At 47.3% G+C, this 23,067-nt stretch overlaps 1 protein-coding gene across 1 annotated transcript in view; it reads right to left on the minus strand.

Moving 5' to 3' along the window:
- The window catches only part of ACSS1 (acyl-CoA synthetase short chain family member 1), a 62,227-nt gene that overhangs the window by 13,946 nt on the left and 25,214 nt on the right, over positions 1-23,067 (minus strand). The window contains exons 3-9 of the mRNA XM_044263580.1: positions 18,745-18,944; positions 11,891-12,066; positions 11,346-11,498; positions 8,015-8,162; positions 6,618-6,755; positions 1,272-1,364; positions 6-118 (exon numbers count right to left, since the gene is read on the minus strand). Of these exons, the coding sequence (XP_044119515.1) occupies positions 6-118; positions 1,272-1,364; positions 6,618-6,755; positions 8,015-8,162; positions 11,346-11,498; positions 11,891-12,066; positions 18,745-18,944 (1,021 nt within the window). The remainder of the gene's footprint in view (positions 1-5; positions 119-1,271; positions 1,365-6,617; positions 6,756-8,014; positions 8,163-11,345; positions 11,499-11,890; positions 12,067-18,744; positions 18,945-23,067) is intronic.

Genomic DNA, 23,067 nt, shown 5'->3' on the forward strand with positions numbered 1-23,067 from the left:
CTTACCTTCTCGTCCATGAGCACTGGGACAATGCCAAAAAAGGGCCTCATTGCCATGCCAGGGAGGATCTCTGCTCCTTCTTCTGAGGGCCGTGGCGCAATGCAGATGCCACCCGTTTCTGCAGGGAAAATAGAGAAGAAGTGCACACTGAGATGTTTTATCTAGACATGACATCAGGGGTCCGCAATGGACACACAAGTGCTGCCCCCAGGTGGGAGATGGGTGTTTATCCCTATTTGGCCCCAGTGACACAAAGATATCTTTCTGAGGCAAGACCAGACTTGGGTTCTGCAGAAATAAGATGTGGGCCCAAAGCAGAGGGGTCAGTCCCAGGAGCCGGGGCACTCCACAGGGACAGGTGCTGCCTCCCCTCATCCTCAGCTCTGCAGAAAAGGACAGAGTCCACCTGCTTGCACAGGAAGACAGAGGAAATGAACTGCTTCTGGGCCAGTGCTCCCCACCCCCCACACTCTAAACAATGAAAAGCAATGCCCACAGTTCTGTTCTCAAGTATTTTCTTTGGCATTTCCCTCTCTCAGCCTGCATGGAAATGCCTCAGGAGACTCAGTTGCAGAAAGCCTCCATTCTGAGCCTTCCCAAATGGAGAACGGAGCTATTTTCATTGCCTCACTTTCTGGCTTCTTGAAGAACAAGATCCCAGTTGGCTACATTTATTACATCAGTGGTGGTCTCTTGCCCTGAACATCCCAGTAAGTCAGATACCCCAGAGGACAGAGGGTAGAGAAAAACCAAATGGCCGAGAAAAACAAAGTGCTTTCCCACTAAAATCTAAATTTAGACTCTGGTCCCTTACAGTCAGCCCATCTGCATCAGTTGTACTTATTTTGGGCATGCGGGCCCAGCAGGAAAATGACCGTTTAGCTAAGCACCTACTACCTATCAGGCCTCGGACAATATACAGCAGTTCTATCACCTCCCTCCATCCTTATAGGGCCTGTTGTGGAGCACCCCCACTTCACAAATGAGGAACCCAAGGCTCAGAGATGTCATTACATATCCTGAGTCCTCCAGCTGGAACCCCTCAGCCTGGCTCTGCCTCTCACTCCAGACACTGGGATTTCCAACCACCATGTGTGCTGAGGGGCTGAGGCATTAGCGGTGTTGGATGGCAATCGCAGAGCCTCACTCACACTTGACCCTCCAAGACTTGGGCTCGGCCACATGTTCTCACGTGCTATCATACACCGCGAGTGATCCTGGCACCAGGTTCTGAAGGCATGCCTGGGCCCCTTCTCCTTGGGGACTCTCACCTGTCTGCCACCACGTGTCCACCAGCGTGCATCTGCTGTCCCCCACCACCTTGTGGAGCCACTCCCAAGCCTCAAAGTTGATCGGTTCTCCCACTGAAACCACACATAAAAGGAGAAACAATATAATAGACCTCAATAAACCTGAAACCAAAAAGGATAGGTTTCTACAGGGAAAACAGCTCTGTAATTTCCCTAAAGGACGTAAGAGGAAACTTGAAAAAACAGTGAGATTCATCACATTTGTGGTGCCAAAAAATACAAATTACCAGATATGTTCACCATCAGGTCAAAAATTTTAAAAGCTGCCTAGAATGTGAGAGAAAGAAACCTTAAATAGCCTTAACCAACTAAACATCCCAGGCACCCCTCATTAAATTTTTTTTTTTTTTTACTTTTTATTTTATTTTATTTTCCGATTTTGGTCAGTAGCTTTCTATTTTTTTATTATGTTCAATTAGTTAACATAAAATACATCATTAGTTTTTGATGCAGTGTTCAGTGATTCATTAGTTGTGTGTAACACCCTTATATGTAATTCCATGTATATGAACTGTCCAGAATAAGGAACTCTAGACAGACAGAAAGTTAGATTCATGGCTGTTTTAGAGTTGGGGTAGGGGAAAGGGCAGTTGGAAGAGATGGTGAGTGACTGCTAATGGGTTCAGGGTTACCTTTAGGAGTGCTGTAAACATGAAAAATGAGTAAGGGATAGGCAGGGCCAGGTAGGGATAGAAAGGTAGGGGGCTACATGTTAGGCTTACCCAAAATCCCAGAAATGCTGAGGTGTGAGGAAACCAGAGATAAGGGAACGGAAGCAGACAACCACGTTTGCTTTAGATATCAGAGATGAGATATTCAAAGGAGAAGTAATCATCAGTGGTAAAATCAAAGATTTCAGTTCCCTGGTCGGTTTCCTATAAAAGACTGACCATGAAAGACTGATTGGCAGCTCAATCAGAATCCCTCTCCCTCTAGAGAGCTTTATTCTTTCCTTCCTGTTCTCACCTTCACTTAATACACTTCCACTTCACTTCACAAAAGAAAAAAAAAAAAAAAAAGGAAAGTGAGAGAAACAGTACAGTACAGGAGCGTAATTTGGTATGCCAGCTGGGAGAAACCGCATGTGTCTGTTAACACATAGCAGCGCACACACCTGATATGACTACTTAGGAAGCTGTGGTGGAAATCTACTATAGCTACACCTACACTTATCTTATTCTCAAGAACATCACTCCTGGCGTATGACCTATAGAAAAGAAAGTAGATGTACTCACACACAAGGAGGATCACCGCAGTTAAAAACCATAAGTGCCATTAAGAAGGGGACAGAGAAGTAAACTATCAGTGTCCACGAGATACACAGCACAAGAGCACAAGAACAGAACCGCAGCCACCCTCAGCAGGGCTGCCCAGATAGTTGCAGCCCTGCAGATGCAGGAGCCGCATAGGCCGCCTGAACCCAGCTGTGCAAAGTTCAAGGACAAGCACATCAGTCCCTGCAAGGCATGGTCAAAAGGTGTGTGTGAGGGGGTGGTGGGTGGTTACTGACTGGGAGGGGCCGTAAGGGAATGTTCTTTGGTCTGGAAATTTCTAAGGCTTGATTTAGGTGGCAGTTTTAGATACATGTACAACAGTTGGTGGTTGAACATCACAGGGGTTGAGGTGCCAGCATCCTAGGCAGCCAAAAATCTGAGTATAACTGGGACTTTGTTTATATATAACTAAGTTAAGCAAAACTTAACTACTGATAGCCTGCTGTTGATTAGAAGCCTCACCGATAACATAAACATTCACCCCACATTTTGTATGCTGTATGTATCAACATATTGTATTCTTACAAGAAAGTAAGACGAAGATAAGAAAAAAAAAATAAGAAAATCATAAAGAGGGATGCCTGGGTGGCTCAGTCATTAAGAGTCTGCCTTTGGCTCAGGTCATGATCCCGGGGTCCAGGGTTCAAACCCCACATCGGGCTCTCTGCTGGGTAGGAATCCTGCTTCTTCCTCTCCCACTCCCCCTGCTTATGTTCCCTTTCCTGTTCTTTCTCTATATATATCAAATAACTATATCTCCACCTTACAACAGTTAGAATGGCCAAAATTAGCAGAACAGGAAAGAACATGTGTTGGAGAGGATATGGAGAAAGGGGAACCCTCTTACACAGTTGGTGGGAATGTGAGTTGGTGCAGCCACTTTGGAAAACAGTGTGGAGATTCCTCAAGAATTTAAAAATAGAGCTTCTATTTAAAAATAGACCCTGCAATTGCACTTGGTATTTACCCCAAAGATACAGATGGAGTGAAAAAAAGGGCCATCTGTACCCCAATGTTTATAGCAGCAATGGCCGCGGTCGCCAAATTGTGGAAAGAACCAAGATGCCCTTCAACGGACGAATGGATAAGGAAGATGTGGTCCATATACACTATGGAGTATTATGCCTCCAACAGAAAGGATGAATACCCAACTTTTGTAGCAACATGGACGGGAATGCTGAGTGAAGTAAGTCAAGCAGAGAGAGTCAATTATCATTTGGTTTCACTTACTTGTGGAGCATAACAAATAGCATGGAGGACATGGGGAGTTAGAGAGGAGAAGGGAGTTGAGGGAAATTGGAAGGGGAGGTGAACCATGAGAGACTACGGACTCTGAAAAACAATCTGAGGGTTTTGAAGAGGTGGGGGGTGGGAGGTTGGGGGAACCAGGTGGTGGGTATTAGAGAGGGCACAGATTGCATGGAGCACTGCGTGTGGTGCAAAAACAATAAATACTGTTATGCTGAAAAGAAATTTTAAAAAAAATCTTTAAAAAAATATAAGAAAATCATAAAGAAAATACATTTACAGTCCTGTACTGTATTTATTGAAAAAAATCCATGTGTTAAGTAGGGCCCACACAGTTCAAGCAGATGTTGTTCAAAGGTCAACTATGTGTATAATATAACAACTGCTATGTATCTATGCCCCCCCACACACAAATAAATGGCTTTCTACCCTAGGACTCTACAACCCAACTTCTCAGTGTCTACCCACTATAATCTCCAGGTGTGTGTCCCCCAACCAAGATTTCATATGTTGACATCTTAACCCCCAAAGATGATAGTATTGGGAGGTAAGGACTTTGGGAGGTCATGAAGCCCTCTGGAATGGGGTTAGTGTTCTTACAAAACAGACCACACAGAGCTCCCTCTTCCCCCTCACTCACGTGAGGACATAGGGAAAAGGCACCATTTACAAACCCAGGAAGGGGGCCGTCCCTAGAAGACAATCATACTGGCACCTTGATTTGGGACTTCCCAGCCCCCACAACTGTGAGAGATAAATTCATGTTTTTATAAGCCACCCAGTCAGTGGTGCAGCCCCAGTGGCTAAGCTATGACCCTAATGAAACAGCCATATAAGACTGGCACTCAGCCAGAATTGAACAGCTTACACATACCACTGCTAGAACAGTGAAACACTCCCACTCTCGTTTCCTCTTGCTCAGGACGACCCACAATGCACCGCGGCCTGACCTGGCCAGGGGGTCCCGTGCTGGTCACATGGGGGCTGGTTGTTGTATGCATTACTCCTGCACTCACCCACACCCACAAGGATGTTAAGAGGCTGCCACGAGGTTCACTGAGAAACTGCCAACAGCCCAGATCTCCAACCACAGGGGCAAGACCACCAGACCATGATCATGTTTACATGAAAGCAGACATCTTAGAACCATACTGTCTCTCACGGGAACATGACTGTGCAGAAGGGCTCAGAAGGGGCACAAGCAGCATGGTTGCCTGGAGCCACGCTCATGGAGGATGTCATGCATGACAGTGTTCCAACTGTTTCTTTTTCTCAGTAAGAGAAGAACTATGTGTCACTTGTGAAATTAAAAGTTAAAAAGAAGTGTAAAGCAAATCTCGGGGTAAAAGTCCTGAGGAAGCTGGGTTCTGCTGAATGGTAGGATTAAATGAAGTCAATTCGCCCGCAGCGTGGTGTGCTGTGAGGGCTAATTCAGATGTCAGGAAGCAGCCAGAGCGGCAGAGACTCAGTGGGGAACAGCACCACATGGGCCCTGGCCAAGCATGCAGCTTACTGGTCCACATTCCTCCCATGTGAGCAGGTGCCCAGTGCTGTTTGTCTGCCTGCCAGCACTACTTAGTAACAACCAGGTCCCAAGGGAACCCCTGTAGCACTCTCCTCCTGGCGCTGGTTACATGGCAGGAAAGTGCCCACAACACCAGCAAAATACAGAGTCTGGAGAAGGCTCCGTGTGTGCTCCCTGTTGCAGAGCTGCTCCATGCCTGGTCTAGGAGAGGAAGTGGGTCTGGTGACATATGGAGTGAGGACCCCAGAAGCCTGTCTGGCTAAGGGGATGCCTGGATGAGGCAGCTTTGAGCTAGGATGGGCTCCCCCACTCTAAGGCAAGGGTTGGGCACCTCCTTCCGAAGCACTTGGAGCATTTACCCTGTCACTGGGGTCCTTGTGAGTCTTCCTTAGCAAAGCATGTCTGGAAACTCAAACCTCCCTTCACCACTAACCTGACCTAGCTCCTGGGCCCACTTAGGTGGTCTGCAGATGGCACCTGGAGGATCTGAGTTTCTGTGGCCCTCCACCTGCCCTCAGGTCCCAAGCACTGCCAGGCCCAGAGTGCAGGAGCACCTCACAGCCCCAGCGTTGGAGGGTAGATGTTCTCCAACCACATGACTCCCTTCACGACATGCAGGCTTCACCCTCCACAGAGGGAATGTGCCAAGAGAGGCATCTCAGACTCACCACTCTCCGCCCCGTTCCCCTACTGACAGCATGTGTAGGGGCAGAAATGACAGGAGTCAGGAAAAGGAGACAGAAAGGGCTTGGGTACCCTCCACCTCACCATATCACCTGAAATAACCCCACATCCTCTTTCCAAAGTGCATTCATGGGGCTTGGCCACCTCTGTCAAAATCAAGAGCAGAGATAATCTTGGATCTCGAAAGCCTCTGCTTTGGAAATATCTACAGCAAGAGCAACACACAGCACAGTGTGCTTACCACAGTCCTTGGGGGTTGTCGGCCCCCAGCACAGGGGAGCACCTTCGTGACCCACAGTCAATTCCCCTCATACTGCAATCCCATGCGGCCACTAAAGAAGGGCTTGAGCTTCTTTACCAGGTTTTCATAATAAAGATGAAGCACAGAAACGTCTGGAGTGTTGTGCCCCAGGCCACGATCAGCCAGAGCCTCCAGGAAGCTGCTTACGGGCAGGGACCTCTGTTTCCTATTTAGCCTGGCACTGTTTGAATTCACCACAGACACAGCCACACAACCTTCATGATTAAAGCCATCTGGAATCCTTCACTGGCTCTACCCTCCAGTGGGTCACTCACCTGACCCCAGGGTCCTCAGGGAAGAGCGGTCATACTTCTTCACCCAGGAGTCGCCGTATTTCAACAACAGCCGGACAGCCGTTGGGGCCCCATAGAATTGATTGATCTTTAACCTCTGCACCGTCTCCCAGTATCGACCTACAGAAGAGCCCAAGTTCACTGTCAGTCTGAGTTCACCACACGTTATCTAACCTATTTAGAAATCAGTCAACAGTTACTGTGCACTGGATACAGGCAAATACCTGTGTTCACAGAAATGGAATCCCAACGACCCATTGATGAAATGGGAAGGGAGCCCTCTGAGAAGGGGCTCCCCATGGCAATCATCTCCCAGCATACCCCCCATCCAGGGCCAGCACATTTGGCAATAGCCTCCATCTGGCTCTGGATGGCTGCATTCACAGGGTGTTACCCAAAAGATACAGCAAGGATCAGTTCAAAGAGGTATCACTGTGAATTTTAAAAATAACCCACGCCATACTGACATAGAACTTGTGTTCAGTCACACCAAAATGGTCTCTAAAGGGGTGACTGGTGCTTCCCCTGGCACAGCGGCAGCCACCACTGAGTGAGCCCTGGGGAGCAGGGCAATTCTCTAGCACTTACTCACCTGATTCCCCACAATCCCCCACAACTAGCGACCATGGCTCTACACACAGAGTGAGCAGAGTTTCGAGGGGCTGAAGTGACATGCCTGAGATCACATCTAAGATGGCCTGCACATTTATCTGAGAGTGCATCCTAGTCCATCAGGAGGCTGGAGAGGAGCAGGGGAGATGACAAAGAAGTTCCACACACATCACTGTTAGCACCGTGGAGGGTTTGGCAAGAGCCTCCTGGCAGAGCCACCACCATTCCATGGCATTACAACAAATTCTTGGGGTTTTGTGCTGCCTCAGAGGAAGATGCCAAAGTGAACAAGATGTGGGTCCTCAAAGTGATCTCCATTCACGGACGTGGCTCCAGGCCACAGGCAATGCTGTCTGACAGAGAGCACAGGCACAGAGCTGGATAAAGTCCCCTCTGTCTGGGGTAATGGGAGGTTGGCAGCTGTCCTGGGGATTGAGGAAGGGCTGGATCTGGTTAGGTGGCCAGAGAGGAGAGAGGAACAGTGCTAAGGGGATGGCCAAAGGCACCCAGTTTGCTAGGGGGACAGGAACGCTGGAGTGGGCTGTCCTGAGATGGCTTTCAGTGACAAATCTATGACTTATCTGATCCTACTGCAGACACCACCCCTAGCCCCAGCCCACCTCGCAGGGCGAAGAATTCGGCAGCTATGCCACAGGACCACAAGGACCACAGCCGGGCCAGAGCAAAGACCTCTACCCCACCCTCCTGTGAACTTCTCTTTCCTCCAGCTCCCTCGGGGGGACCCTGTGTGCATCCCCAGTCCTCACCAGCATCAGGGTAAACCGGGGTACTCTCAAAAAGGACGCTGGTTGCTCCATTGCACAGGGGTCCGTACACCACATAGCTGTGTCCTGTGATCCAGCCAATGTCGGCCACACAGCCAAAGACGTCACCTGGCCGGTAGTCAAACACAAGCTGCAGAAATAGGAGAGGCCATCAGGAGCCTGTCACCCCACATTCCCACAGGTCACTAACACTGTTCTGTAAATGCAAAACACAGCTGTGCCTAAGGCTACCAAGAGCAGGAAAAACAAGTGCATTGCTGGGGCTCTGTGCAGCTACAGCAGTGACAAGACAGTTACTGTCACCCACAACACGCCGACTCTCGCAAGCAACAGTGAAAGAAGCCAGACTCCAGGTGTATGTTGGGTGAGCCCCAGCCAACCAAAGCTAATCTGTATGCTGGAGGTCGTGCAAGTGCCGGCCCTGCTAGGGGGGCTTTGGGGGGGTTTCATGCCTTTAAGGGCTGGAGATACCCCACATTTGGATGCAGGTAGTGGCCACAAGTGTACCCACAGGTAAAATACCATCTAGTTATAAGTCTAAAATAAGGGCACCCTGCACTAGTTATATCACAATCTTCTTAGATCCCTTAAAAATTACAAAAACATGAAAGCCAAAAAGACCAAGAAATGCCTCAAGCATCATCAGCTTCTGAGAGCCTGAGCAGAGAGACTATATGTCTCCTGTATTCTCACCACAGGGTCCCACCAGAGCCTGAATCTGAATGTCCCTTTTCAGAAAACACAGAGGACAGAGGGATAAAACTGCTGGGTGCCACAGAAAAGTGTAAGGAAACGGAAGGGACAGAGAAACAACAGGTTAAAAAAGCCTTAAAAGACATCTCAAAAAAGCATCAGCAGGCAAGAGTAAGCTATAGGATCAGGGGACACATACTGGGTGACAAAGCTAGAAGAGGGGAAACATGGGACCATGACGCTATCAGTCAGGATACAGGGAGGGGCTGTAGTCAGACAGGGAGGAAGGGCTTACGTGACCAAAGTGGGGTTTGCCTTTTCATAATTCTTCAAGCCACACACTTGATTTGGATGGTTTTCTGGATTCTACTCTGTATTGTTTTCCAATGAAAAGATTTTCTTTTAAATCTTCGGGTGAGTGGCCCAGTTTCTTGCTGCCCCGAATGCACACTGAGATTCTCCAGGAGTCCACATACAGCACAGTGGTCTTGAGACAGCCTGGGCCCTGTGCAGCTGTGACCCAAGGGGGAGGGATGACTCTTTCAAGGAGGACTGTGCTTTCACTGCAGTGGAGAATCAGGATGCTGACCTCCTAAGCCCCACAGCATTCAGGGACCAAAAGAATTTTTAGTACAACTTGGACCCAAACTGCCAACTCTTCCCTGGGGCTGGAGATATCTCTCCCTACGGTTCTGGGAACGGGAACAAGTGCCTGTGGCCAGCCATGCTCCAAAGGGCCCAGCAGGCTACCCTGAGTTCCCACCCCCGTGGGAACCAATAGAACCAACTATCCTTTTCCCTGAAGAACCAACGGTCCTAATGTCCTTTACATGTGCTCATGCTTTCATCTACAAAAGGTTGAAAGTTTCTATTCCTAATGCTTCAAAAAAACATCTCTTATTGAAGAGAAATTCAAAAGATACCTATACCCTGACTTCTTGTGCTCATATAGACTGGGTTCTGGCAACAAGTGGAAAACACAAAAAAGAATCTCTCACCACATTTATAGCTTCCCTAATGTTAACTTTACTATAAACTGGTGGAAACAATTTGATCTACTCTGTGAAGTTCTTGGTATTTGCTCTTAGTAGTTATATTTTCCAAGGTATTTTTATTTACATGATGTACCCACTGAAAGCTGAGGAAAGGTGGGGTTTTCCAGAGAACACGGAGGTCAAGAATGTTCTGTGGCATGTTCAGGTGACCCAGGAAGCAGAAGACAACTGTTTTATTATTCATTTGGGCTCAAGTAATACCTTGTCTGCTCTGCCTAGTTCTGTACCACATCCATCTTGCGGGCTCACTTTCAACATTGTTAGTCCTGGGTGTGGGTGGCTGCCAGTGGGACCAGTACATTGCCACTCAGAGACTGTGTCATGTGCAGTGTGCATGCCTGCTACTTGCCTCCCAGCCCCTGCTGCTTGCCACATTCATTTCATGAGATTCATCTCCTATGTGAATAACCCTGGCCAATCAGTACCTTCCTCCCCCACCCCCAGCCACAGTGACTGGGTCCAAATGGGGGCCTGGGCTTTGGTGGGGCTAGGAGGCTCTCTCCAGCCACTGGGAGGAATGTGGTCAGCACAGAGGAAGGGAGCCAAGGAAGGAAAGACAGCACCACCCAGGACCAATGTCTGAGCCCTTCTTGGATGAGCCTGGGCTTGCTGGTCACCAGGCCAGTCACTTCCCTGTGCTGCTGGTACCAGCTAGAGCTAAGTTTCAATTTTTGCAGCAGTCAGGTCCATAAACACTATCTTGAAACCAAATCCTCCCTAGGAAGTGTCAACTATTCCTCAAGTGATCAGGGATGCCCATTAAACCACAAACTCCCCCCAACCCACCCACATTCAAATCAGGCCTGTTTTTTAAATGCATTTATGAGAATAAAAGCATGTCACACCATGTTCTTTATAGGCCCTAAAGGGTGGTCCACTGTAATACAATTCCCACATAATGGACTTGGGTTTCCTTAAGAAAAGTAAATCTTTTTTCTAATTTTACTTTTAAAATGTGGCCCCAGTGATCCAAGCCCAGAATACCTTTAAGGGCATATGAAAATGTTTTACTTTCTTTAAACACCAGAAAAAAAAGAAAAAAAAAGATATACTAAGTAGAAGTAGACATTTAATATGTAAAAGTAGCATATCCATCTCTATACCAACTCAGTTGTAAAATATGATTTTTTACATTTCTTATGGATGAAGGGGCCCAGGAGGGCACTTAGGTACTTACACCTGGGCCCCTGAGCATCAGAACACAGCTGTAGCAAAAGGAGCATATTGGGCCTGGGGAGAGCCAGACTCCTCCAGAGCAAACGATAGCAAGGACACAGGGGCAAAGGGGCTAAAGGCCAGCAGTGAGCCTCAGATTAGAGACCCGGACTCTTTCAACGAGCACAGAAACTCGGGCTCCACACCCACCTATGCAGAGTGCCAGTGTCACAACTTAGAGCACCCCACTCCCAAACATACTAGGAGAAATGTTAGGCCCTCACACATACAGGTGCTAGGTTATAGCAGGAGTTCTAGCCCTAACCCAGGCTCTGAAGGCCCCCTACCCAGAGCCCAGCCACAAAGGCGTGACTCCTCGCACCCTCAGCCTCCCCCAACAAGGCACATACCCGGTGTGTCAGGGCGGCATACAGCAGGTAGCCCGCCTGAGTGTGGACGAGTCCCTTGGGGGTCCCAGTGCTCCCCGAAGTGTACAGCAAGAAGAGCATGTCCTCACTGCCCATGCTCTCTGGGGCACACACAGGGTCCTCCTTGGCCATTTCCTGGAAGGGGGAAGACATACACAGTCCCATCCAAGGAAGTTAACCTCTGCCCCCATTCACCCTCTCTGAAAACACCTCTCACCTGATGCCTAAAGGACTTGGCAGACTGGGTTCAGTTTGCCTTTTCTATCCTATCTTATTTCAACTCCAGATGCAGGGAACACAAAGGGAAGGATCCAGTCACTTCTATTACACTGTTTCAGTACGTTTTTTGCATCTGAGTTCCAGCTTCCCAACCACAATATAAGCCCATCAGATACCACTGGGGAACCCTGAGCACATTTAGGGGACCCAGGTTGAAAACCACAGTTTTCAACCTGGGTTGAACTCAGACCCAGTGTACCCAATAATTACCCCTCCTCCTCCAACTGTACAGAGCAAAGCAAACACACCTGCTCAAGGGGGATGTCCCGATGACCCATGTGGACCTTGTTGTCTGTCCTGTGAGCCACCAGGACATGCTGGATGGTTGGGCAGTGCTTCACAGCTTCATCCACGATCTTCTTCAGCTCCACCACACGCCCTCCCCGAAGTCCTTGGTTGAAGGTGATGATTACCTTGCACTTGGCTAATGCATACAAACAGAAATTTATGGTCAATTTCCTTCCCACTTTGAGCTTCACAGCCCAGGGTGAGGAGCCACACAGTCCAGGCCTAAACATGTGATAGACAAAGTCCATTCTTGAGCAAAAGAGTCCACAAAATGGGGGGATCTGGCTGCCTTGCAATCTTTGGCTGAATGCAGAAGTACCAGGCCTTTCCACAGCTCTAAGGGGGACACTTCCATCAGTCCTTGCCATGCGCTGGGGGGCTTTCCCAGGTGAGGGGCCATCACACTGTCCTCAGCCACAGCCACTATGGTGTCAAAGCAACACCAAGATGCAGAGACCAAGAAAACTGGACAGCTAGAGATTAAACCCCAATGTTTCCTGTGTGGCCCCTGTCCTGTCCAGGGAAAAGAAGCTTCAATGCCAGAAAACAGAGGCCACTCCCAGTGGGTGTCAGGAGTTACAGGCCCCCACACTTGCCTTTAGCAGATGGCCCTCCAGGCTACACACCGGCTATTCAATGACCTGGCTAGGCTTGACCAGGCTCAGGGCAAGGGTGGGAAGACTGAACCTTCCATAGCAGACCAAGGGTAAGGCCCTGAGCAGGATACAGACAAAAACTAGGCCTCAGAACTATAGGCAAAGGAATAAGATCCCAATTCATGCCTCAACCTGGGATGACCCAGAAGAATCAAGGCTGCAGTGGGCTATTCTCTAACTGGCCCCTAATGGAAGAGCCCAGAACAAATACCCAGTTTTAGTGCTGACCAACAGGGACCCACACATCCTCAGACCTTTTATCACTCTGTACCAAGGACTTCTTCCAAAGCCACAGCCAGAAGCACTAAGGACTGCCCCAGCCCCAGCAGCCTTCCACCAATGATTCATGGGTTGGAATATAAATAGTCCAACTCTCTCGCCACCCAGAGGCCCATCCCTATGTGGTTCTATCACCTTCCAGGGCTCTCTAGGGGACTGAGCTCCAGAAACCCACTGTGGAAGCTGGTCTACTGGATTTCTCTTCCCAGCCCCAATCCCCAGCACCCTAGACTGCTTCCCAGGACCACTCCCAAATGAACTAGCTACCCCGAATGCTCATCTCAGGGTCTACTTCTGTGGGAGCCCTGACAGAGGTACCATCTCCTTCAGCTTTTCTGTCTGAAAAGTGCCTTCTAGCAACACACTCATTCTTTCTTTATCCCAAGCGCCCTAGAGTTGACATGACCTTGAGAGCCACCTAAGAATTCTCTTAGCCATTGGCTGGGTCACCCAAGGATCAGAGAAGTACTCTAGAGGCCTTGAGGAACCCAGGAAAGTGTCATCCGGCTCTGCACAGCAGAGGACCCCAGCGGCACATTCTTTGCTCCTCAGACCTGACCATTGATCACCCTGGGGAAATAAAATCGGTTGGGTGGAGTCCGTCAGATATCACCCTGGCCTACATCCTGGGTGCTGAGATTGGTCCAGGTCAACTCCCTATGGGGCAAGAAGGGAGATAATCCAGCAGGTAGAAAGAACCTGGCCTCAAGGGGGTGAGAGACAAAGAAAAATCAGGACCCCCTGGGGAAAGCAGTGGTCCCTGTCCATCCCAGGTGCATTATGTGGATTAGAGCTTCTCCACAGCCTACCATGGCACATGCCTTGCTCCTGGTTCTCATTTGTTGGAGGCTTTCCACCCAAGCAGTTCTCTAGGGCAGGAACCTGCATCGCATGCCTAGTCTCTAGGAGGTGCTTGGGGACGTGATACACTCTGTGGTTTCCCCTGAAGTTCAGTGGCGGGTACAGGGTTTGTGCACAGCATCAGGGCACAGGCCAGATCAGCATGACACTTTATCTGGGAAGCTTTGGTTTTTACCTCCCTGGCTCTTGAGCAGGTATTAACATCTGTCTTCATTTTTTACTGCTCCTATAGCCAATTACCACAAACTTAGTGGCTCAGAAAACCCATATTTCATTTCAAAGTTCTCTAGTCCAGTGAGCTTGGTGGGGTTCTTTTCTTGAAGTCTCATGCCCAAAATCAATGTGTGAGGGAACAAAGCTCTCATCTGGGGGATCTGGAGGAGACTCTGCTTCTGGGCTATTCAGGGTGTTGACAGAACTCAGCTCCATATAACTTCAAGACTGAGGTCCCCATTTCCCTCATTTTTCATTCTGTCAGCCAACAGTCATTCTTAGCCTTTAGAGCCACCTACATCCCCTGTCTTATGACATCCTTTATCATCAAAGCTAACAAAGGCAGATCAAGTCCTTCTCATGCTTTGACCTCCCATTCTGCCACATGTCCTCTGCCTCCAGCCAGAGGAAGTTCTCTTCTTTCCAGGGCTTACATTTTTAGTTTGGGCCCACCTGGATAATCCCACCATTTCCGTGCTCATCCCATTTGCCAAGCCCTTTTGATGTGTTAAGTAACATATTCCCAGGTTTTGGGGGATTATGGTGCAGACATATGTGGGGGCCATTACTTGCTCCTCCCCCAGAATCATTCTGCCCTCCACCCTCCCCATCATACTACACTCTCTTTCCACTCTTTTTTTTTTTTTTTTTTCTCTTTCCACTCTTAATTCATCCTAAAGCACGAGGGAATATAAAGGGAAGAGGAGTGGTTAGAGTCTGGAGGCCAGGCCAGAGGACAGAAACTCTAAAATAGAACATATTGACTGAATGGCCGCCTAGCTCATGATGAGACCCTGGTGGCCATGCTAACACTCCCACCCCCGACCCCCAGTGATGGATTAAAGAGAGCTGAAAATTCTTCCATCTGGTCTCATACTACTTCTCAAGGAGAAATAGGGTGTTAGTGTCCCCCACCGTGAATTTGGAATGACCAGACTGGTTGGATCAATGCAGTACTAAAAATGAGAATATGTGTATTCTGAACCTGGCCTTTAGGGCAATTGGCACTTTCTACTTCCATCCAAGAGAAACTGTGAGCCGCCATGTAACAGTCTGACTGCCTGTGGTTGCCCGACCTGGTCATGCAAAGAGGCCACATGAAAAAGATGCTTCACAGCCCCCAACTATGCAAGCCAACCCAGCCTGCATCCCAGATATCATGGAGCAGAGAAAAGACATTCCCACAAGCCCATCTGATTCTTGCCCCCACAGAATCATGAAATAAATTTATTGTTCTTAGCACTAAGTTTCGGAGTAGTTTGCTACACAGCAATAAATAACCAGACACTCCTCTTATTGACCCAAGAGGAGGTAAACACCTGTCCCAACAGAATCTTGCCATGGACTGACACCTGAATAGCTGGACGTGGAAGGTGTAGGTGTTGGGTAAGAATCTCTTAATGACAAAATATAGAGAAAATTATAGCGGTTTCATCTGCTGAGGACCTCAGAGACGACCTGGCCCCTGTCCTTCTGTGGCCTTGTTGTATAGGATTCCTGAAGTTCTGAGACCTGTTCCAGGATCCAGCTACTAAATCTCCAGGGCCCAATGCTTTGAGCTTGTTTTAAAGAATCTTAACAGAAACACTTGGCAACCATAATATCCTCAGCAAAGGAAAGGATCAGCCTAGTGTAATGTGTTTTGTTTTGTTTTTAAGATTTTATTCATTTACTTGAAAGAAAGAGGCAGAAATAGTGACAGAGCTAATAAGAGACAGCAGGAGCAGGGAGGAGAGGAAGAAGCAGGCTCTCCGCTGAGCAGGGAGTCCAATGTGGGGCTCAATCCCAGGACTCTGAAATCATGACCTGAGCTGAAGGCAGACACTTAGCTGACTGAGCCATCAAGGTGCCCCAGCCTAGTGTAATGTTAAAGCAGGATCTCTGGTGGAAGAATGGCTGGGTTCAAATCCTGGCTCTGTCACTAATCAGCAATGTGACCTTGGGCAAGTCACTTAACCTCTCTGTGCCTCAGTTTCCTTATCTTCAAAAATAGAAGCTCCCAACAAAGAATAGCCCAAGACCAGATGGTTCTCACTGGTGAATTCTACCAAATATTTAAAGACAAATCAACATCAATCTTCCTCAAACTCTGCCCAAACACTATATAGGAGGAAATACATTCGAACTAATTCTATGTGCCCAGCACTACTCTGATACCAAAGCCAGATGAACACATCACAGGAAAAATAAAAACTATAGACCAATACCCTTCATGAATACTGATGCAAAACTCCTCAACAAAGTGTTAGCAAACTATAGCCAGTAGCATATTAACAGGATTATGCACCATGATCAAGTGGGGTTTATTCCTGGAATGAAAAGAGCAGTATGACAACATGAAGAATCAAGGACATGAGTTCTCTGCTCAGAAGCAGAGCCTGCTTCTCCCTCTCTCTCTGTCTGCCTCTCTGCCTACTTGCTTTTCCCTCTCTTTCTGCCTCTCTGCCTACTTGTGATCTCTGTCAGATAAATAAATAAAATCTTTAAAAAAATGAAAATTAGAGACAGATATACAGATCATTGGAACCAAATACAGAACCCAGCAATACACCTCAACATATATGGCAAATTAGTTCTGACAAAGTGCCAAGGCCATTCGACGAGGGGGAAAAGAACAGTCTCTTAACAAATGGTGCTGGTACCACTGGATACCCACTGGCAAAAGAATGAAGTTGAACCTCACACTATATACAAAAATTTACTCAAAATGGATCAAAGACCTAGTAAAAGCTAAGACTAGAAAATTCTTAGAAGAAAACATGGAGGCAAATCTTCATCACACTGGAGTTGTCAATAGATTCTTAAAAAATACACCAAAATCACAAGCAAAAGAAAAAAAATGGATGATCCAGACTTTATCACGATTAAAAACTTTTGTACATCAAAGGACACTATTGAGAGAGTGAAAAGACAACCCACAGAATGGGAGAAAATAATTGTAAATGATAAATCTAATAAAGGTTTAGTATCCAGAACAGAGATAACTCTTAAAACTCAACCAACCAAAACACCAACAACAATTTAAAAAATGGACAAAGAGCTTATGTAGACATTTCTCCTAAAACATACAAATGGAGAAGCACATGAAAAGATATTCAATGATGTTAGTCATTAGAAAGGCGATCAAATCCACAATGAAATATTACTTTGTACACATTGGATAGTTATAATTTTTTTTTTAAGTGAAACAAGGGCTGATGATTCAGAGAAACTGGTAACCTCATACATTGCTCCTGGGAATGTGAAACAGAGTGGCAACTTTGGAAAAAAGTTTGCAGTTCCTCGCTAAGTTAAATACAGATTTACCATGTATGCCAGCAATTCCATGCCTAGGTATATGCATGAAAAATTGGAAGAAGGTGTTCTCATGAATGTTCACAGCAACTCTATTCAAAATAGCCAAGATGTGCTATGTTAACAAGTCAAATATCCATCAACAGATGAATGGATAAACAAAACATGGTATACCCACAGAGTAAAATTTTTGTCATAGAAAAGGAAATGAAGCAATGATACATGCTACAACATGGATGAACCTTGAAAACACTGTGAGTGGTCACAGAAGTCATATACAAAAGACGACGAATCACATGAATTCATTCTATGAATTACCCAGAACAGGCAAATCACTGACACAGAAAGCAGGTTAGTGGTTGCCAGAAGCTGGATTGAGGGGGAAACAGGGAGTGCCTGCTTAATGGGTATGAGATGTCCATTTGGGGTAATAAAAAAGGTCTGGAATAGACAGAGATGATGGTTGCACAACACTATGAATGTGCTTAATGCCACTGAGCTGTATACTTTAAGAGGGTTATAATAGTAATAAAAAATGGGAGAAGGGAAAAATAGGGAGAGTATTATTGCCTATCATATTTATGAAGACTAGTTTAGTTAAATTAAAGGAGATGACTTTTGCAAAGTGCTTAGAACAGTACCTGGCACATGGTAGGTGCTACAGAGTTGAGAGAGAGAAGGAGAAATGAGTGACAGCACCAACCCTTGAAAGTGGAGGGAGAGATGTAGAAAGGGAGTGGAAAGGCTTCTCAGTCCCTCCTAAAGAAGGTGGTCAGCTAGCTAGGGTCTAGGTCAGAACTCTGCCCTTGAACTCTGTTCACTAGCCAAAGGCAAGTCTTCAGTGAGACACAAAGAACTCCCAGTGGCCCCCCCAAGCATACTCCTTGGTGAGCCAGCTCAGGGAGATCTCTAGGATCTCACTGAGCAGGGGTCAGACCTCACAGACATGAGGTCACCATCCAGACACTCAGCCCTCCCACACCAGAAAAAGGAGGGAGACAACATTGTTCTGGACACTGTTCAGGAGACTCTGACCTACCTGCAGACAGAAATCCTTAAAGATGCACCACAAGCCCCCACACCTGACTTGGACCTCTGGAAATGGTCTGCCCCATCCTTCCTCATAATGGAAGACTTTTAATTGTTGACCTGGGAGACATTCCCCATACATCCCCAGCCTCGTGTCACCCTACACATTTCTTCTTCCACCACAGCCATTCCAGTCACCTTCAAGCGCTTATATGAGTTTTGCTCCTCCCACCAAGTAGCTGAGACCTATGCTGTTCCCTCCAGCTGAAGTCTTCCTTTTTCACCTGATTAATCCAATGCCATCAGATCTCAGCTCACAGAACAAATGCTCATTCAGCCGTGTCCTTGTCCCTGGTGGTATCTGTCATTTGTCTGTGTGATTTTTATTAATGTCTGTCTCCACTCCCAAGTCCCCGATGGCCAGGCCCCAAGGAACAAAGGCCAGGGGCCCCCAGGTTTCTCCCTCCCTTCCACACGCTCACCATCATTGATCCTCCCAGCCAGGGACTCTGCACTGAAGCCAGCAAAGACCACGGTGTGGACAGCTCCAATCCTGGCACAGGCCAGCATTGCGGCCACAGCCAGTGGGGAAACAGGCATGTAGATGGCCACACGGTCCCCTCGACAGATGCCATGTCTCTTCAGCATATTTGCCAGGCGACACGTGGTCTCCAGCAGTTCCCTGAAATATAAGGAAGAGAAGGCCATCAGAGATGGTGAAGGGCCAAAATGCTGAGTGGTTTGGGGAGCATAATTCTGCAAACAGTAAGTACTGTATACCCAGCCAGGGCCGGGAAGACAGTAGGTACTCAGTGGCTTGTTGCACAGCAAGTTCTTTTCCAGAAAATAATGTTTTCAACTTCGCAGGCTAGTACTAGAAGATTCATGGCCACATTACCGTGGACAGATGGCTGTCCTTGGGTTCACTCACAGCAGGGCTTCTCAGACAGCACAGGGGTCCAAAGCCTAAACTGTCACATCCCTGAGACGTCTCGGAAGTCGAACGGAAAGGTCCGTCCCCAAAAGTGATCTCCTAAGACCTTTAGTGGGGAAAGTAAGGCCCCCGTTTTCTGCATGAGCACAGCCCAGCTGCACCAAGCAAGGCTCTAGCCGGGAGGCCCCTGCTCACGCCTCAGACCCCCAACCCTGTGTAGCCACGCTGAGTCGAAGCGAAGGCGGCCGCGTGATAATCACCCACCTGTAACCCAGAGGCAGGGAAGGCAGGGAATGAAAGCACCTCCTTTTTCCCAGTTGCAAGGCACCGATTGCATGTGGCACTCTGAAGACACAAGGCCCGCCGCATACCCACCCCCTCCCACCTCTCCTGTCTAGGTGATCGTCCCTCCATTTCTGCACTAATCACGAGGTTCTGCCTGCCAATCAGAATGCAGCATCTCCCTAGAGACGCAGACTGGCTTAAGGCTTGACACGTGACCCAATCTGCCCAATCAGAGTCAATGACACTCAACTCCGGAAACAGGGACTATGCGCCTTAAAGCGCCCACTTGTCTGGAATGGAGGTGGGAGTAGAGAAAAGCAACCTCGGGAGCTAGACACTCCAATCCCCGTGGTTTCAACGGATGGGCCAGCTGACCCCTGACTATGCAAATAACCAATCATTTTACCCGTTTTTCCTGTGATTTGACTTTAATTTATTTAATCACAGAACTAACAGGGAAAGACAGAATAAGGGGCAGCCAACCAATCGAACCGCACCCACGCTCTGCATCTCCCCATGGGTCTGAGTGGGGGCTGTGGGGCAGCGCCGACTTCTGCAGGCCGTGGCAGCCAGAGACTGGACCCTCTGAGCTCTGCAAGTCCCTTACAAGCGTGTGCCTGCTTCCCCTCTGTTCAAAAGGTCCTCAAGGAAAGGGCTCTGAGAAAGGCCAAGCTCAGCAAGAGGCCGCCTAGAAACACCAGCGGAATGAAGATGAACACGCCCCATTTCAGGCAGAGACTTCAAGGGGACTTTTGTTTCTTCCCAAAGCCATCCTGCATGGAGAGCTGATGAGAACCAGATCATAATTCCAGCCTGCACTTGCCCTTGCCACCAGTAACTCCCCACCAGGCTGGCTCCAGCATGCCTCTTCTCCAGGATTTCATCCCATGCTTAAAGCTTTCAGGAGGACAAAGACCCCATTTAGTGGTGCCCCACCCACTCCTTGCCTAAGTTTATGTTGAAAGAAAACGTTCTTCCTGACAGACCCTAGAGCCAAACCCTGGAATCCAGAACCTGGGAACATCCATACTAATCCAGGGAAGGAGGCTGGGACAGCCCGTGATAATACTATCACAGTATTAAGGAAGTATTAGGAAGAGGCAGCTGTGGTCAATAATGCAGGAGAGTAACTCAAGCCAAGTGGAGGCACCATTTTCATAGCTAAGGATTTAAGCCTCTGGGCAGTGCTCAAGGAGATGGAAGCTTAGATATGTGTTACAGATCAATGGTGATGAAATTCAGTCCTTAACTCTGTAGACCAAAGGCATCAGTCAGAAGTCAAGGAACACAAGTGAACTGTCTAGACAGAAGAGCCTGGGTTAGTTTTCTATAGTGGCTGCATTAAACATGGCAGCTTACCTTTCTCAACTGCCATGCAGTCATCTGAGAAATGGCAGGTGCCATGCAACTTATGTACCTGTCAGAAATGTTAGTGAAAAGCATCACCCACCCAGGGCCCTGCCAAATATTCAGTAGGTATTATCTTTCCCATTAGATCTCTTTGTCATCATTTTCTAAAATTCTAAAAATCTAAATTCTAAAAAAAATATTTCTAAAGTCACGTAACTGGTGAATTCCTAAGATGCTAAAAATTCCATCCAGACACTGTGGAGATGAGAATGAAAGTGTCCTACAGGATCATAGTTCTGACTAGAGAGATGAAGGCACATGCATGAGTGTGTGAAGGGCGTTTTTACCTCAGCTTGGTGCAATAGTCTCTGAGGGCAGCAGGGAGAACTTTCTGGACAGATTGGCTATGGTGAAGAGGAGCAAGGGAGCAGCAGTATGAGTCACCCCTCTACTATAGGACAGTTGAGCCATAGCCCTGGAAGAGGGTCTGGAGACTAAGCTGAGGCAACCTATGGGTTCCCTGGAGGATTGAGAGGCATCAACTGTGTGCTGCACCTGGAGCTGCGACCAGTGGGTCTCAGACTCTTGCTGCTACAACCAGGGGAGCAGTTTCTGATAAAGAATTTGCTCTGGGTAAATCTCCAGGCATGTTCCCCTTTCTTTTTTTTTTTTTTTTTCCAATTTATTTATTTTCAGAAAAACAGTATTCATTATTTTTTCACCACACTCAGTGCTCCATGCAAGCCGTGCCCTCTATAATACCCACCACCTGGTACCCCAACCTCCCACCCCCCCGCCACTTCAAACCCCTCAGACATGTTCCCCTTTCTATCCACTCTGCCAAGGCCATAAACCTGAAAATCAACGGGCTCCTTGAAGGTCAGATGGTGCAATTTGCCTTGGGGTCCAGAAATCTTGCTGCTACACTCTTGTCCACAGTGGCCCAGCCTCTGCTTAAGAATCATACTGCTGGAAGTTGCCACCTCATAGAGCTGTCTCTTGTTCTGTCATTTTAGTAGAGAAATAGTCTTTCTAAAATGGGACCAAGTTCTGTAGCTGTACGAATTCCACACATTGGTCCTAGCTCAGCTCTTTAAATCTGAATAAATCTAGTTTTTCATTCAGTGGCAGCCCTTCAAATTTCTCAATACCCTCTATACTTCCAAGAAGCCTTTCTTCTCCAAGTTCTCTCATCCAGCCATCCATGACCCCATGAACTCTCTATAGTTATACCTCCAGGTTACCAAATTGACCCCCACATTCTCATTGTCTCTCTCTAGAGTAGAATATCGGCACCCAGACCCTTGATCTCAACTCTACACTTAATAATGTAAATTAAGAACATGTTGATTTCCCCCACACTTTTGCCATTGGAAAATAAGGTCAGCAAACCTAGGTCTTCAAATCATTGAAAAATAAATGTTATTTGAGTGATCCTATCATTCCACATATTCAAAAACTATCCAAAAGCATGTTCTTGGATATCTGTGACTTCTCAGAGACTCCCATGAACTGTTTCTGTATCAAAAAGATAATGCAGCCACTTGGAGGCTGGTGCTTCAGTTTGTCACTGCAGGAAATACTAGCTTCCTTATACTAACAGGGTCTTCCCAATGGATAGCAGCTTTCAGCTTTCTGAGAAATGATCTTACTGAAGTTAGCGTTATATTTTCAAGTGCAAAGAGAAAAGTAACATTTGTTATTAGGTATTGACCAAGATATCTAAGTTTGTCTGCAATGTAGACTCTTCAGACCTAAACCTTCAATATGAACATATGCAAATAATGTGCACAAATACATAAATTTGGCATGGTGTTAGTGACTGCTACCTGGCCTTGGGGAAGGGAGAAGACTTTCTATAGCCAACTGTTAAGCAGGGAATAATGTTTATCCAATGCTAAAGACATAATCTGATCTCAAGTATTTGTAACCAACATGACACCTGCCAATGTCTCAGCCAGTATAAAGGCTCCTGGACCACCTCAGTCCAAAACAGACACAACTGGAAATCGAGTTCAGAAGAAAGACAGGAATAAATACACTGGTATTTATTTATTTATCTATATTCTAATTAAAGCTTTTTTTTTTTCATGGAAAATATCTTTATGTCCTAGCATTTCCCAATGACAGCCCAGGGAAGTAAGATAGGCCATGTGTGTGCGCGCGTGTGTGCGTGTTTTGTATTTAAGAAATAAACAAATTGAGAATGCATGATCTGCTCACTTCCCACAATTAC

Source organism: Neovison vison, chromosome 8, assembly GCF_020171115.1.
Source record: "Neovison vison isolate M4711 chromosome 8, ASM_NN_V1, whole genome shotgun sequence".
NCBI lineage: Eukaryota > Metazoa > Chordata > Mammalia > Carnivora > Mustelidae > Neogale > Neogale vison.